Raw genomic sequence first — 16,958 nt, 5'->3', positions numbered from 1 at the left:
AGTCATGAAGGATGCTTCACTAGAACACTGGGGCCCCTACTGTCGGGACCGGTTTATAGTGAAAACATTTTGGCTAAAAAAAAATTTCAAATGTCTTTTTTTTTTTTTGAATGGGGGGGTTCCCACCCAACCCCTGTTTTAACCCTTTTTTTTAACTTGCGAAACAAACAAAAACACTATAAACTAAAAAAAAGACATTCGAAAAATAAATTCAGCAAAATGTTTTCGACATAATTGTATTTCGAAAAAATGTTTTGAAAAAATGACCGGATACCGTCGAGACCAGCACACCGACGCCTTTGGTCAGAGGAGGAAAAGAACAAGCACGTCAATCTTCTGGGCCCCGACGTCTTTCCTCCCCCTCCTGGCGGCCAAGGTGGTTCGGATTCACACTGACCACACAACATCAATGTTTTGTCTGCAAGCAACGAGTTCCAAGGTCGACACAGCTTTCCATGGAGGTCCCGGCCCTATGGCATTGGGCTCTACAGTGCAATATGGTTCTCATTTCTCTTGATCTGCTAGGAATTCCAAACACTCTAGCGGACTCTCTAGGCAGGGAGTTGCACTCTTGCCATGAGTGGGAGCTGCACAAGGTTCAACTTCACCTGTTTCAAAAGTGGGGCACTCCGGAGATCGACCTCTTTCTCAGCTATGACAACAGTTACTGCAAGAACTTTGCCAGCCGCTTCCCCCATCCGGAGAGCATGGGGGATGCCTTTGCGTTTCTATGGGAGGGGAATTTCTGTATGCATTTCCCCCAATTACTCTGGTGCCTCGAGTTCTATACACCCTCAGACTATATCGGTGCAAACTGATATTAGTGGCCCCTGAGTGGCCCAGACAGTTTTGGTACTCCAACCTCCTCGCCCTCTTGTCAGTGGCTCCTCTCAACCTGCGCCCACACTAGGTGCTCCTGTCCAGGAACCAGGGGACGGTGCTGCACCATGACCAGGCCTCACTCAATCTGACGGCCTTGCTCCTGTGATCTTAGAATTCGGAGCTCTGTCTTGTCCGCAAGACTGCCACGAGGACCTCGCCTGAGCAAGAGCTGTCCACCTTAAAGTGCTACAAGAGCAATTGGAAACTTTTTCAGGTGTGGTGCAGGGACCGTCAACTGCTACCTCAGACCATCCGGCAAGAAGATCTGTTACATTATCTGTTGTCCCTGGCTCAGTCTGGCTTGTCACATTCTTCGATTAAGGTGCACCTGGCAGCAATCTCCCGGTACAACCGCTCCACAGTGGTGCCATCGCTGTGGTCCCACCTGCTGGTGAAAGAGTTCCTACATGGACTGTTTCCTCTATTGCCCAACTTCAGCGTGGGAACTAAATGTGCTACTCGCAAGGCCCATGAGGCCGCCTTTCGAGTCTATGCACCAAGCATCAATTAAGCATCTTTCTTGGAAAACAGTGTTCCTGGTGGCAAAAACATCAGCCAGGCAAGTGTGAAAGAGCCAGGAGTTTTCCACCAAAGCGCCTCATTTGACATTTCACAAGGACAAGGCTGTTCTATCTAATAACCCGACCTTTAGGCCTAAGGTGCCGTCCTCTTTCCATCTCAATCAAGAAGTGGTTATGCCCGTATTCTGTGACACACCAACCTCTCCAGCGGAGAAAACACTGCACACGCTCGATGTGGTGTGTGCCCTTAGGTACTATATGGTGCATACCTAGGCGTTCCGTGCTATGGATCAATTGTTTGTCTCATTTGGACCTCCTGTGCCCAGGAAGACCCTTTCAAAGTCCTCCATTTCCAGGTGGATTGCAGCCTGCATTTCATACTGCCATACACAGCCCAGCAGACAGCTGCCTGGCAGGCCCCAGGCTCACTACACCAGATCAGTGGCTGCAACTACTGCTTTCCTCTCCGGAATCCCACTGCCTGACATCTGCCATGGAGCCACTTGGAGATTGGTGCATACACTAAACAGGTTCTACTGTGTCGACTGAGATTCTGCAACCTTTTTGCATGAGATTAGTAAGTCTCCAGTGGTAAATTATGCAGGGCCCTTGCTTCTGCCCATATGTAGTGTTGTAATAATGCTTTGTAATCTATTCACGGTATGTGAATCTATGAAAGATCCAATGCTGGAGAAGGAATAAGTTACTTACCTGTAACTCCGGTTCTCCAGCATTGGTATCTTTAATAGATTCACATGCGACCCTCCCACCTACCCCACATGGCTCATCTTTTGGCTCTTAATGCCACTCACATGCATTTTCCAAATCTGAAGATGGCCGACAGGGGAGGAGTTAAGGTAGGTTTTCATATTGGCTGTGGGCAATATGACTCAAAATGACTGTACTAGAGCACAAACATGTAAACTATTCTATGTTACCAAGGATTCCCAGCCTCACGATGGGGAAATATTCACAGCATATGAACCAATGGAAGATACCAATGCTGGAGAACAGGAGTTACAGGTAAGTAACTTATTCCTCACAAATCAGGCTGATATTTACAAAGGACGAATATTCATCAGAATACTTAAAATTACTAAAATGTTTAAAATCTCATCATTTCAGAATGTGCTAGTATCATTCCTTCAATCATTGCCTTCCTCTGTCACTGGTCAAAGAACATAGAGGTGCTACAATTTATAGCATGAGACAAATTGAACTTTCCAAAATAATAATACATCAGCTTTTTGAACATCATGAGTTTTTTTTATCCGGGGTGATTGGGCATGCAACCGTAGGTTATCCAAGATTTATGAATCTGTTCATTAAGATGTTACCTCTTTCCTTGTAGACAGGTCACTCAGAAACAAGGCTGCCTCTCTCTAAAAGTCAAACTAAGAGATTGTTGGAGCTTTAGATGTCCGCTCTATATAGCAGCGAAACCAGAAAAAGGCATTAGACTTTCATACTCTGTGCACATCTGTCAGAGAATTCTTCCTCTGCTTGTGAAGAGTCTGATCCCCTGTCCTCCCCTTCCTCCTCACCTCTGATCTTTCGATGTGAAGCAAGCTTCGGATTGTCTTGTGTGCGATTCTTTCCCTTTTTTTTTTGCAGGGAAGGACGACCGTGAAAGGACGCCACAGTGACACCCAATGGGTGAACTGTGGCTACCCTCCTCAGCCGTAATAAGGTGGGGAAAAAGCCGGCGGCATAAAAAACCCCAGAAAGGAATGTTTCAACTGAAGAGATGAGTGAACTCGGAATATCCGGATCAACCAGGGTAGGTCCAGTAGTAGTAAGTTTGGATCGCCACAACAATGTACAGGAAAAGGCAGGCAGTCCGTAGGCAAGCAGGAGTCGGTGCACAGGAAGAACAACAAAGTCACTGGGATAAGGCAAGGCAGTCCGTTACACAGAATGTGGTCGATACACGGGAAGTAAACTCGTAGGTAAGACTGGAAGGAGGAAATGGAGGGAGGTAAGGCTGAAGTAAAGGAACACCAGACGGGAGGACGGGACAGGAGGAAGAAGGGAGCGGAAGGTAGAAGGATAAGGGTAAGGAACGGAGGCCAAGAGAAATGGTGGAAATACAAAGAGCAAGGACGGGAGGAAAGCGAGGCGAGAAAGAGAGGGCAAAACTCTGAAAGGCGAGTACAAGGAGTACGAAAGCGCAGGCGATCAGGAAAACTGTTCGTTGCAACGCATCCGACCCCGGAAGTGAGCGGCTTATAAACGGGCGTCGGAATGCGTTAAAAAGACTAGACTCGTACTCTGCGTTTCGTTGTACGTAAAGGAACCAGTAATGGAGGACGCAGCTTCCATTTAGTCCACAGCCGCCAGGTTCCTTGAGGTATGACAGTATGCCCCCTCCTAAGGTCCACGCCTCCTGGCTTGCTCGGATTATTGCGATGGAACTTGAACAACAGCAAGGGGGTATTCAAATGTGATCTAGGTTCCCAGGTGTTTTCTGAAATAGGGTATCCTTTCCAACGAATCAAGTATTCTAAGCGTCCTCTATGATACCGGGAGTCACATATCTGGGCCACCTCATAGATATCATTAGAAGGGTCGTTGGGTACAGAGTTGCGGCTTGTCTTTCGGGTCCATCTATCTTCAACAAAAGATTTTAGTTGAGAAGTGTGAAATACCGGATGAACGCGGCGTAAGCTTGATGGTAGCTGAAGACGAAAGGCCACAGGGTTTATAACCCGAGAGATTTTGTAGGGCCCAATATATCTCGGGGATAGTTTTGAAGGATGTACCCAACGTGGTAGGAATTTGGTTGACAGGAGTACTTTAGAACCAACACCCCATTCTGGAACTGGTCTGCGGCGTTTATCTGCTTGGGTCCTGTTTCTTTCTTGGGCCTCCCTCAATCCCAGCCTCGCTTGGTTATGTGCCTCTCGGATAGTTGCCAATGAGACCTCGGCCGAAGGAACAGAACCCTCTATGTCAACTAATGGAAGTAAGGTGCGGGGATGGTAACCATAAGTGCAGAAAAAAGGGCTGATTCCGAGGGCAGAGTGTTTGGCGTGATTATAGGAAAATTCTGCCATAGGAAGTATCTGGACCCAATTGTCTTGCTGTTGGTTAACGAAACACCGGAGATACTGTTCTAATGTCCCGTTAAGGCGTTCCGTCTGTCCGTTGGATTGTGGATGGAATCCCGAGGTGAGGGCCCTCTCTATACCCAAACCTTTACAGAGAGCGGACCAGAAATGGGATGTATACTGGCTGCCTCTGTCCGAAATGATCTTAGTGGGTAGACCGTGTAACCTGAATATGTCCTTCAGGAATATTTCCGCCATACTGGAGGCAGAAGGTACTTTGGGCAAGGGTGAGAAATGTGCCAACTTTGTGAAAGAATCAATCACCACCATGATACAGGTACAACCTTGTGACTCTGGTAAGTCAACGATGAAATCAGTAGATATAGTGGACCAAGGACCCGTAGGAATGGCACAGGGTTCCAATAATCCCAGGGGTCGTTGCGTGGTGGATTTGTTCCGAAGGCAGGTGGTACAAGATTGTACATATTGTTTGGTATCTTCTCTCATGTTGGGCCAGAAGAAGTGTCGTATTAGAAAATCCTGTGTACAACGAATACCACGATGTCCGGCAAACTTTGAGTCATGACACCAGGATAACGCCGTCTTCCTTAATGCTGGCGTGGGTACATACAATTTATCTTTTACCAGATAAAGTCTGTCTTTAATGACATACTCCGACCGGTTGTCATGCATTTCATCCTCGAATCTTCCTCTTGAATTGTCCCTGACACGTTGTAAAAAGGTAGAAACAACTCCAATCCTTACTGTTCTAGGAAACATCAACTCCTTTGTGGATTCCGATTCAGACAGATAATCACTGCGCCGGGACAGGGCATCAGCTACCAGGTTTTGTTCACCTGGGATATAGGTGATCTCGAAGTCAAACTGGGCAAAGAAATGTGCCCATCTTGCCTGCCTAGTGTTATAGCACTCAAATTGACGTAACACTTGCAGATTTTTGTGATCAGTCCGAAGGGTAAAAGGATGTTCCCCACCTTGGAGGAGGTGACGCCATTCAGCACAGGCTAGTTTCATTGCGAGTAACTCTCGCTCTATAACTGAGTAATTCCGTTGACTGATGTTCAGGGTTTTGGAGAAATAGGACACCGGGTGTTCCTTACCATGGTGTTCTTGTAGCAAGACTGCTCCTACAGCGGCTGAAGAGGCGTCAGTTTCCACGATGAAAGGACTGTGCTGATCGGGTTGTCTTAGGACAGGAGCTGAACAAAAGGTCTGTTTTAGTCGTTGAAAACTCCTCTCCGCCTGAGGAGACCATTGAAATGGAGAGGAGGATTTCTTCAGAAGAGTGGTCATAGGAAGTACCTGTAGAGAGAAATTTGGGATGAATTTTCGATAGAAGTTAGAAAGGCCAAGAAATCTCTGAATGTCCTTAACCGTCTTAGGGGATGGCCAGTCAAGGATGGAATTGACTTTTTGAGGGTCCATTGCAATGCCCTCTGAGGAAAGGATGTAACCTAAGTAGGAAATGGATTTAGCCGAAAAGACACATTTTTCAAGTTTAACTGAAAGATGGTTTTTTTGCAACCTGTGGAATACCTCCAGGACGTGGGCAACATGTTCTTCTTGTGTGCGAGAGAAAACAAGGATATCATCTAGGTAGATGAGTACTGAATGACCCAAGAGATCAGAAAAAAGTCTGTCCATGAAGCGTTGGAAAATGGAAGGGGCATTGACAAGGCCAAATGGCATTACTTGATATTCATAAAGTCCAAAGGGGGTCCTAAACGCAGTCTTCCACTCATCTCCAGAGTGAATACGAAGCAAATGATATGCGTTCCGTAAATCTAGTTTAGTAAATATCGTGGCCGACTGAACGGCGTGAATGATTTCTGAGATGAGAGGCATGGGATACCTGTCTTTTGTAGTTACCTTGTTTAGTCCCCTGTAATCGATACACGGACGCAGTTCTAGTCTGTCTTTCTTGGGAATAAAAAATAAAGAGGCACCAGCAGGAGATCTAGAAGGCCTGATCAGGTCATTGGCCAGATTCTTATCAAGGTATTCTCGCAGATATCTTCTTTCTTGGAGTGTCAAAGAAAACATACGACAAAAAGGGACCAAAGCCCCCAGATGCAGATCAATTTTGCAATCTTCAGGTCTGTGAGGAGGAAGCTCAAGAGGTATCTTCTCTGTAACTACATCAGTGTATTCATTGAGAAAGGAAGGTAAACAATGTATTGTCTTTGATTCTGTACCGTTGGTGGTTTGGATAGTAGTAAAGGTAGGTTTGGGCAGACAGTTCTTTTTACAGAAGGTGGAGTGAAAACTTAAAAGGTTTCTGGTCCAATCTATAGAAGGGTTGTGTCGACGGAGCCAACCTATGCCCAGAATGAGAGGGAAGTGTGCTGCTCGGATAATGTCAAAGGATAGACGTTCAGAATGTTCCATGATGCACACAGTGAGGATCTCTGTGGAAAGAGTAATCAGGCCTGAGCTTAAAGGTTCTCCATCAACACCTTCCACTTTCTGATCTTCGGTCTTGGCTACTCGGATGAGTCCGTGGCTTTCTGCCCACTGAGTGTCTATGAAATTGCCAGCGGCCCCACAATCCAGAAGAGCCTGGGTCTGAATGGAGGTCTTGCCGATAAGTAGGGTAACTGCCATCACCATGAGTCGGTCATCATTACTTCCTTCCAATGTAGTGATTGAAAGGGTCACAAAGGGACTAGGACTCATCCCTCGGTAGTGAGTCCCCAAACTTACCGAGGGTGCCCGTTTCCCGAGCGTCTCGGGGGTACATCTGGGCAGTCTCGAAGTAAATGCGTCGAAGATCCACAGTACATACACAGACTTCCTTCCCGTCTTCTTCTGCGTTCTTCAACCGTGAGAGGGGCACGAGTCGTGCCTATCTGCATAGGTTCTTCTCGCGTGGAGCGTGTCGAGGAAGGTGATGTCAGAGGGAGGGAAACAGGAGGTATAGGGATCCCCATCTTTGTCTTTCGACGCTCTGCTCGTCGTTCGGTTAATCGGAAATCAATTCGCAATGTAGCTGTGATGAGATCTGTAAAGGTGAGAGGTCTTTCTATGCGTGCTAGTTCGTCTTTGAGTTCTTCACGCAGACCTCTCCGGAATATGGCGTATTGTGCCTGTTCTTGCCAGCCCGCCTCAGCGGCTATTTGTTTGAACAACGTGATGTAGGACATTAAGTCGGAGTTCCCTTGTCTAATGTCCAACAGGTCCTCCGAGGCCAAATACGTACTCTCAGTACGTAGGAAGGTCTGCTTCATCAATGTCTTGAATGCTTCATAGTCTTGTAACACGGGATCTGCTCTGTTGACCAGTGGGGTAGCCCAGGCCAGAGCATTGCCTGACATGTGAGTAATCATGAATCCGACCTTAGCGTGTCCGGAAGCAAATGCATGGGAACGGAATGAAAAATGTAAGTTACAAGCATCCAAGAACTCCTTCAAATTCTTGGGCGTCCCTTCAAACTTCCCCGAGACTAAGGGCAAGGGAGGAAGATCCGAGGTAGGTGGGTCCCGTTCCGCCATCCTCTGCTGTAAGGCGGCATTAGCGCCCTTAAGATTTTGAACTTCTAAGTTCAGGCTCTGGACCGCTGCCACTAACTCCTGCACCTGTTGTGGAGTAGCCATAGGGATTTGCTGGCGTTGCAATCTGTCAGAGAATTCTTCCTCTGCTTGTGAAGAGTCTGATCCCCTGTCCTCCCCTTCCTCCTCACCTCTGATCTTTCGATGTGAAGCAAGCTTCGGATTGTCTTGTGTGCGATTCTTTCCCTTTTTTTTTTGCAGGGAAGGACGACCGTGAAAGGACGCCACAGTGACACCCAATGGGTGAACTGTGGCTACCCTCCTCAGCCGTAATACGGTGGGGAAAAAGCCGGCGGCATAAAAAACCCCAGAAAGGAATGTTTCAACTGAAGAGATGAGTGAACTCGGAATATCCGGATCAACCAGGGTAGGTCTAGTAGTAGTAAGTTTGGATCGCCACAACAATGTACAGGAAAAGGCAGGCAGTCCGTAGGCAAGCAGGAGTCGGTGCACAGGAAGAACAACAAAGTCACTGGGATAAGGCAAGGCAGTCCGTTACACAGAATGTGGTCGATACACGGGAAGTAAACTCGTAGGTAAGACTGGAAGGAGGAAATGGAGGGAGGTAAGGCTGAAGTAAAGGAACACCAGACGGGAGGACGGGACAGGAGGAAGAAGGGAGCGGAAGGTAGAAGGATAAGGGTAAGGAACGGAGGCCAAGAGAAATGGTGGAAATACAAAGAGCAAGGACGGGAGGAAAGCGAGGCGAGAAAGAGAGGGCAAAACTCTGAAAGGCGAGTACAAGGAGTACGAAAGCGCAGGCGATCAGGAAAACTGTTCGTTGCAACGCATCCGACCCCGAAAGTGAGCGGCTTATAAACGGGCGTCGGAATGCGTTAAAAAGACTAGACTCGTACTCTGCGTTTCGTTGTACGTAAAGGAACCAGTAATGGAGGACGCAGCTTCCATTTAGTCCACAGCCGCCAGGTTCCTTGAGGTATGACAACATCACACATGGCTTTACACTGATGTGGCTATACTAGTAAAACAATTAGCAGCGAGGTTGGAACGTTGCAATCCTGACATCCAATCAGCATACATGGCTTCCGGGCAATATTTGCCAGGGTAGCCATGTATCACGGAGCCTGTCAGTATTAAAATCTTCTACTCAACACTAGTCGCCCTACGCACTCTGTTCTCCAAACTCCACCCACCAGTCTGACAACATCCATCCTCACAGGCCACTCCTTTCTTTCCTGGAATCCCCAGGACATCCTTCCTCGTCCTTGAAAGCCAATGAAGTTAAGTATTTTCTTCATTTCCAAGACATGGGAGCAGAGCCAGGACTGAAGACAAAAGTGTATGTCACAGGCTTCCTTGAGACCACCTCACACGCGTTCCTGGGTGCTAATAGAAGTGGGGCAATAAGGCATCTTAAGTGACGCTCAGCCTCTCTTATGCCCCCTTGCTTTGCTTGGGCCCATAAGTCTGGCTTGCGGGCACATAAGAGGCTGTATTGCCCAATATCGTGTGCAATAACACTTGAATTATACCATGGCAGTGACTGAAGCAGAAGGGTAGTGGCATGTTAACGTGTGTCTTAAGTAAACTCGTTACGAGGTTGCCAATAACCTGCGGGTGTTACCAGCAGGTTGCCGCCGACCTCGTAACACTGTTCTGCCGCCTGAGATCCCAGTGTCCTCGGGACATTACAAGATCGGGCGCCCCGGGATGTCAGGCGGCAGAAACTGTAAGTCCCCATTCCTGTGGAGTCCCATAGGACTCCATTGGAATGGGCACACAGGAGCACAGGCAGCATTGCTAATGGTGCTTGTGCTTCCGTGAAAAACATGCTTGCAGGGGCCGGTGCTCCCGTCATGTCAGAACTACTGGGAGCAGTGTCACTTGCACGCATTCCCGTAGTCTGGTGATCCAGAAATGGTGCAAGTACGTTGCTACCGGCACCCTTATTTCCGTAACGCCAGACTATGTAATGAAGGAATCAGGTAATATAATCGCCGCAAAAATGTCGCAGTAAAAAAATATCGCGGCAAAATGCCGCTGTTTGACCCGGTAAAAGTGTGCCCCATTATACGATTTAAGGGGAGCAGGGGTTGCGGGGGTGTCCCCCGCATGTTTTATATTGACTGCGGCGCAAAAACGGCAGGATTTTTGCCGTGATATTTTGTTATCACAGCAATTTTTGCCGCGATTATATCACATGGAACCGTAATGAGACCCATTGTCAAAGACTGAGAAGAATACAATGCTTCATTTTCCACAGTTTTGAGTCCGTGTCTTCTGTGCATGGCAAACCTTGATACATCAGATCTAATGAGCAGTCTTGCACAGATTGTTTGCACTTCCCGCTCCAGTCTCCATCCTTAATGCATCCGCATGTACTCCCTGAACACAGGCATAAGCTTTGCTTCAACTCCCTTTTCACATTTCTGGCTTATAAAAATTAAACCATTTACATTTGCTCCGTGACCGAATCTACCATCTGAGAATGGGCAGCTGCTTTGTTTGAAGATCTACTGTTCGTCTGATGGTTGCATTTGTTTATGCGAAACTCTGGTATTTCTGGGAATCTCTTTCCATGTGGCTGAAGTGATAGAACCATTCTGAAGTAATGTTGAACATTTTCGAAGCTAAATGGGTACAGTGTTATATTACGTGAAGTTTGTGTGGGTTCAATGCTGAAACCATTGAAATGTAAAGTTCAGGCCGAGGATCTCATAATGTTCTCCAAAACTGTATAAATAGAGCGAACGAACTATGCTCAAAACAAATTTGCACTTTCCTTAAGTGTTATTCCGAGTAATAGAAATAGGTTTTGCCTGTTCAGTTCATAAGCATTATTTCGACAAGCAAGTCATAAAAGCGCGCATACCTTTGCATATCATAGCATACATAAAGTGGCATAAAACACATAAGACACCTAATACAACATATTAAGATAAAATGCAGGCACAAATGTCAAAATCGATTAATATCACAGACCTTGCTGTTTACTCGTCCGTATTCTCCAGACCCACTTCAGATATTGGCTTGAGGCACACACTGCCTGAATATTGGCTGCATGTAGCCAAATTGCCACTGCCCCTTCCGTGCATCTACACCCAACGCCTGAAAGAGTGTTTTTTTAGCAAACGCCTCCGCAGGGGCAATGTCACAGGACACAACATAATCAAATGCATCAAATCCTCCGTGCCATTCCTTCATGGTATAGAAGTAGGTGAAGCCTCTGTGTCCCGTCTATGCATCATCTCTGCTTTTGGCAGAATCCCAATTCGAAATTTCCCATACAGAGACCTTTCAAATGTGGGGCTGATTTGATCCAAATAAGGCTCAAACCCCTCCTCCATCTTGATTGCAAGATAGCTTGCTAGGGATTCGAAAGATATAGCTTTAACCAAAGTATTCCGCCGTGTCATAGGTAATGCAGAGGCTTTAACTCTGGTTTTACAGTGTTTAGTAATGGCGTGCGGAACACTCCAATAGCCACCAGGGCCCAAACTCATCAAGCTCCTCTTTACATATCCACTTCAAATGCATACCCCCTTGCTAGGATATCCTGCATTGCTTCTCTGTATTTAAGTACATTTTTGTTGGACCGTAGCCGGACCCAGTAGAGAACTGGGCACAATTGACAAACAGAATCTATTCCCTGTATGCCCATCTCAAGACGCACTGGCAGATTGGGGGAGCAGATAGGCAATCCCAGTAACTTCTTCAAATACTTGTTTTCAGCGACTGCAGGGTGTGTATATTCATCTGCCCTACAACTCTGCACCGTACAGGGCAGCATGCCATGCCGGAGCAATATATGCGTTAAGAGAAACACTCACAGCCCCATTTCCATGCTCTACTGTGAACCTGGTGAGTGCCCCAGTATATCTTGGCAATATCAACCTGTCCTTCTCGAGCTGCATCGCCCAGCCACAGGTTGCAATTACTCCTATCCCGAGATGGTCATATGTGGTGACCTGTTTGATCACCCCTTCCACCAGACCCAAATGCAGTCCCTTTTGCTTCCTCCTGCCATTAGTGTTGAAAATAATGGCTTTTGTCTTCCCGACATTCAGTGCCAAGCCATTCCTTTTACAAAATGCAGCAAATTTGTCCAGCTGTTCTTGGATGCCCACGGGTGTCAAAGATAACAAAACTGTGTCATCCGCAAACAGCAGGGCCGGTATCCTGTCCCCTGCTAATGTCGGGGCATCCTTCTGCACTGCCAATAATTAATCGATCACACCATTAATAAACAAACAGAAGAGCTTGGGAGTCATGACACATCCCTGACAGACACCCTTAATTATTCGGATACTATCAGAGGTTCTCCCATCAATGCCCCATCTAACCACCACGTTATTTCCCGTGTATAGGCTCTGTATTGCAGTCAGCAAGGGACCCGGGATACCCTGCTTTCTCAATACCTCCCATTGATGCTCTCTGGGCACAGTGTCAAAAGCAGGTTGCATATCCACAAAGACTGCATACACACTACCTTTTCTCAGGACTGCATACTTGTCGCACAGCAACCTTAGTCAAAGAATTTGGTTGACTGTGCTCAGTACTCCGGAGAACCCCGCCTGGCGTTGATTAATTACTAGCCCAGGAATCTAAGTGTATTAGCAATACACTGGCAAAAACACCCTCCCCCAACCCCTGTGCCCAGAAGTGAAATGGGCCTATAATTCAAGGGGTCATCTCTAGGGCCTTTTTTTATAAATTGGGACAAACTCTGCTCTTCTCCACGGCTCTGGTGCCACATTTATGCTCAGGATTACATTAAACAATCTGGTTAGGTACGGAACCCAAAATGCAATCTCATTCCTATAGAAGTCTATGGGTTCCCTATTTGGACCAGGTGCTTTACCTAGCCTCTGGCACAAAAATGCTTTTCCCACCTCCTCACATTGACAACTCTGCCCATGATGCACACATCACCAGGGCTAGTCATACAAGACACAGCCCCCTTTGCCCCATAGAGACAGTTGTAATGTTCAGCCCAAGCTTGCTCTGTGATACAGGCTTGTAGCATATAAGGTCCTTTGCCCTTCGTTGCCCCCCACTAAGCTCCAAAACTCAATTTGAGTCTACCTCCAGATGGTCTCATGCTAATCCCTCTTTTTCCCCATCAAAACCCGGCGGTAATCTGCTTTGGCCGACCTTAATCCAATGCCAGGTACTCGTTGTCTCACTTCAATAATCGGCCTACCCTTAGCAAGCCTGTAATCTTTGTAATACCAAGGGTTTAAAACCCTTGCAGATTTGTTTGCTACTTTAAAAGCTTTAGAAAGGTGCAACCCCACCTTCGTTATCAGCTTCTCGTACGTTCTCATTATGGCAAACCCATCTAGGGGGTCAGGTGAGGCAAACTCATCCAAAAACGGAACACTATTTTGATAGACCAACGGCATGGTTACTTTCAGGTCAAGCTCGGATATTAAGCCTGACATGGCCTAAATTCTCCTCTGTGACAGCCCCATCCACACGTCTGGCCTCTCTCTCTCGTCTACTGTTGCTCAGAAAGTCTCACTCACCTCAAAAAGCACCTTATAAATACAGAAAGAATGTATGGAGCCCGAGGCCTTAATGTTCACCAAGATGTAGTCAATGGGCCTCATTACGAGTCTCGCGGTAACTGCGCTGGAAATTCCGGCAGGTTACCGCGGACTCGTATTACCATTCCGCCTCTGTGATTGCTGGAATCACCGGCTCATTACAACCCCGGTGACCCGGTAATTCCAGAAGGCGGAAATCGGTAAATCCCCATTCCAATGGAGTCCAATAGGACTCCATGGGGATGGGGACCATGGAAACACCGGCTCTGTCTATGACACAGCCGGTGTTTCCATGTCCGCCTGCAGGAGGGTGGTGTTAAACCCGCCAGGTCAGACCTGGCGGGTGTGACACCTCCCGCCTGCAGGGCTCTTAATCAGCCGGTCCGGAAATAACGGTGGTGGCAGATTTACCACCACCGTTCTTTCCGGATCCGCAGGATCATAATGAGGCCCAATGTTAAAATTGGTCAAGTTGTTATCGAACGTTGCGACAGCTGGTACAGCCCACAAGAATCAGCCATTACACGCCCTTAGGTTAGCCGACATGAAGGCAATAGCAACCTCTTCTGCAAGCCTATGTTGCCTAGTGGGAAAGCTTGCGTTACGGGTCTCCTGTGCCCGACAACTATCCTCCTCCTCCTCCAGGGTATCCACCATGCTAGGCAGGGGCTCATGCTGAAGATTAAGGTCCCCTGCCACCAGGGTCTTCACAAGCCCCTGCACCGACAGTCTCCATGCCAGGGCGGTTTCAGCTATCATCCATACGAGCTCTGCACCCTTTCCTGGAATGATCCGGTTATAAAAGTTCAGCAAAAGGTTCTCAGAATTATCCCTAAGCTTGATATGTTACTCCAGAAGATCTGGTGAACCAGTATCTCTCTGCTCAGCAGATTTTGTCAAGGCAATATTCACCCATATCAACAGGCCCCCACTTGGACGGCCTATGCAAGTGAGTCAATATCTTGGAGATAATGTATTTCATTTTAGAACATAGATTCTAGCCAATAGAACTTCATCATGTACATAAAAAGGGATTATTTATGCATACTTACATTACACTTACAATAACAAAGGCCTGCACATGAAATTAATGCCACATACAGTATACTCTTGTCAATGCTGCTATTTAATAACTATGCTTTGAAATAAAATAATAACACACATTTTGTTTCTTACAGCTCCCATCAACCCCCACTTGAGTGAGTATTATTGCTTATCATTTTTTAACATATAAGTATGCATAATTTGCTGGAAAATCGTATACTTGGATAATTTAATCATGCATTTAATTGTGGTATCATTGTCATTTTTTAATATGAATTCGATAACAGCCGAAATTGTGTATTTCTTGTTAGAACACTTTTAATCACTTTGGTTGTTGCATGATTTTGGAATTCCCATGTATATGATTTTGTTTTGCTTGGCACTAATGCGATCTTTATTTAATGAGAGTCAATTCATATATATTCTCATTTGGTATACAGTACATGTTGCTTGTGATATTGTTCATATGCTCATATAGTATTTATCATTGGTGAAGCAATCAAATTCAGCAGGAAGAAAAACTGACTCTCAATTAATGTACAGGCTCCTGCAGGCATTTGCATGGATTGAACATAATAATCAATAGCATGTGGAAAATGTCTCATTATCTCATAGTAACTCGACTCATATGTATTCAGGTTAGGGTTCCTTGTATTTCCTAACTTCCTATAGCATTAATTCTGCTTACATGATGTGAAATACTATTGCAAATTAATTAAATAGAACTGTGTTTTGTTTTGGTTTTCATAAACTCACATGTTGGGTGCGTGCATTTTAATTTCATTTGGGTACATGTGATGCTTGACTGTAACTTCAACAAGAACCGAACTCCATACGGACACTATCACCCATAGAGAAAGGGATTCAGTGGGTGTCTGGATATTGTGCTAGGCCGACATGGATGAATGCATGTTCATGGGTGAATTGTGGTATGGCTGAGGATGAGTTTGGGATCACCACAAATAAAGGCCTAATGCAGTTTTCTAATAAAGAGGTAGAATTTTGAAAAGGTACAGAAGGAGCATTTGACAGACAGATGTTAAGTGTGTTAAGAATTCAGGGTGGGTGCAGGGGTACCATCCTGCTGTCTGAGGACAATATGTGTCTCGATTATACTCAATTGGAGGTAATGAGAAAACGCAGCGAAAGAGAAACTACCAGAGCAAGGCGCGAAGAGGAGGGTGGGAGAGAGATTTAATAAATGTGTCCAGAATATGTCTTTATTGTTGGATAATAGGATGCAGAATAAGATAACCACTGGGGGTACACAATATCAAAACGAACCTGAACAAATTGGATCATCACTACCAAATGTTCATTGATAATTATTCACATGCCTCATTATCTTTATTCGGCACTTTACATAAGCACTTTATGTTGCACCTGAGCACTTTGTTTCAGCCTGCCTCTCCTGTGCACTGATTTTATTATCAGAATGAGTATGCTGTTCAGTATTCAAACTCATTATGCATGAACTTCTATGATTAGAATTTCTTTTCTTCATCATATTACCTGGCTTACTGTAAAATATCTGAGCATGATTTGCTGAGAATTATAGATGGGCCTCAACTACGTACTCAATCTATTGAAGAAGCCCCATTGTCCAATAGGATATCCTCTCTGAAAGTACCTGACACTGATTCAACTTTGAACCGAGTGAAGCAGGCTTGAATCAATCCAAAACATTTTTAACCAATCACATCCAGTGCTTCTGCAGTGGAAGTAGATCTTGTACATGGCTCTGTAATATCTGCACATTTGAATCCCACAGCAGAGCCTAATTAGCATATCGTCCTTTGAAGGCTGATGCAACAAATATCAATATGATGGAGCAATAATGCCATCTTAGAAGCACTTGGAAGATGGAAGAATCCGCCATTACATACCACACAAGTTATCATTAATTATTATTTAAATAATAAAATCCTTTGTGTGATGGAGGAGCAGGCTGATACAGTTTATTTTATTGGTGTAAAGGGTATGTAAACTAACGAAGTTGTCAATTTGTTCCTAATTATTTTTATCTTAGTATCGTATGATATGGCATTTATAACGTGCCTATACACAAGTGTTTCAAGGCGCGACGAGGCAAAGGAGGGGGAACAGAGGGAAGAGAGAGACGAAGATCTTACTAGGCTAGGTGACATTGAGATCGCGCAAGTGCAGGGGAGTGGGCAAGGGGAAAAATGCAAGGGGAGGGGCAGTGCAGTACATAGGATAAACAGTAAAATAAATAAAAAATATAAATAAGAAGTGCGGCCAGCTGGTGGCAAGGGTAAGTGCAGACATTGTGTGTCAAGTGCTGGTAGGGGGCTGTAGGAATGCAGAAACAGCCCCGAGTGCAAGGGTTGCCAGGGGGGCAGTGCAGGTGTGCAACTGGCA

General features: G+C 45.9%; 1 protein-coding gene across 6 annotated transcripts in view; it reads left to right on the top strand.

Moving 5' to 3' along the window:
- The window catches only part of MDGA2 (MAM domain containing glycosylphosphatidylinositol anchor 2), a 2,250,375-nt gene that overhangs the window by 1,935,691 nt on the left and 297,726 nt on the right, over positions 1 to 16,958 (top strand). For all 6 annotated transcript variants that reach the window (XM_069637392.1, XM_069637389.1, XM_069637393.1 and 3 more), the window contains exon 12: positions 14,711 to 14,731. In XM_069637392.1, coding sequence (XP_069493493.1) covers positions 14,711 to 14,731 — 21 coding nt within the window. The remainder of the gene's footprint in view (positions 1 to 14,710; positions 14,732 to 16,958) is intronic.

The sequence above is a fragment of the Ambystoma mexicanum genome, chromosome 14 (genome assembly GCF_040938575.1).
Source record: "Ambystoma mexicanum isolate Mex_15411 chromosome 14, UKY_AmexF1_1, whole genome shotgun sequence".
In the NCBI taxonomy this organism is placed as follows: Eukaryota; Metazoa; Chordata; class Amphibia; order Caudata; family Ambystomatidae; genus Ambystoma; species Ambystoma mexicanum.
Note: the sequence above shows the minus strand (reverse complement) of the source record. Positions and strands in the feature narration are given on the sequence as shown.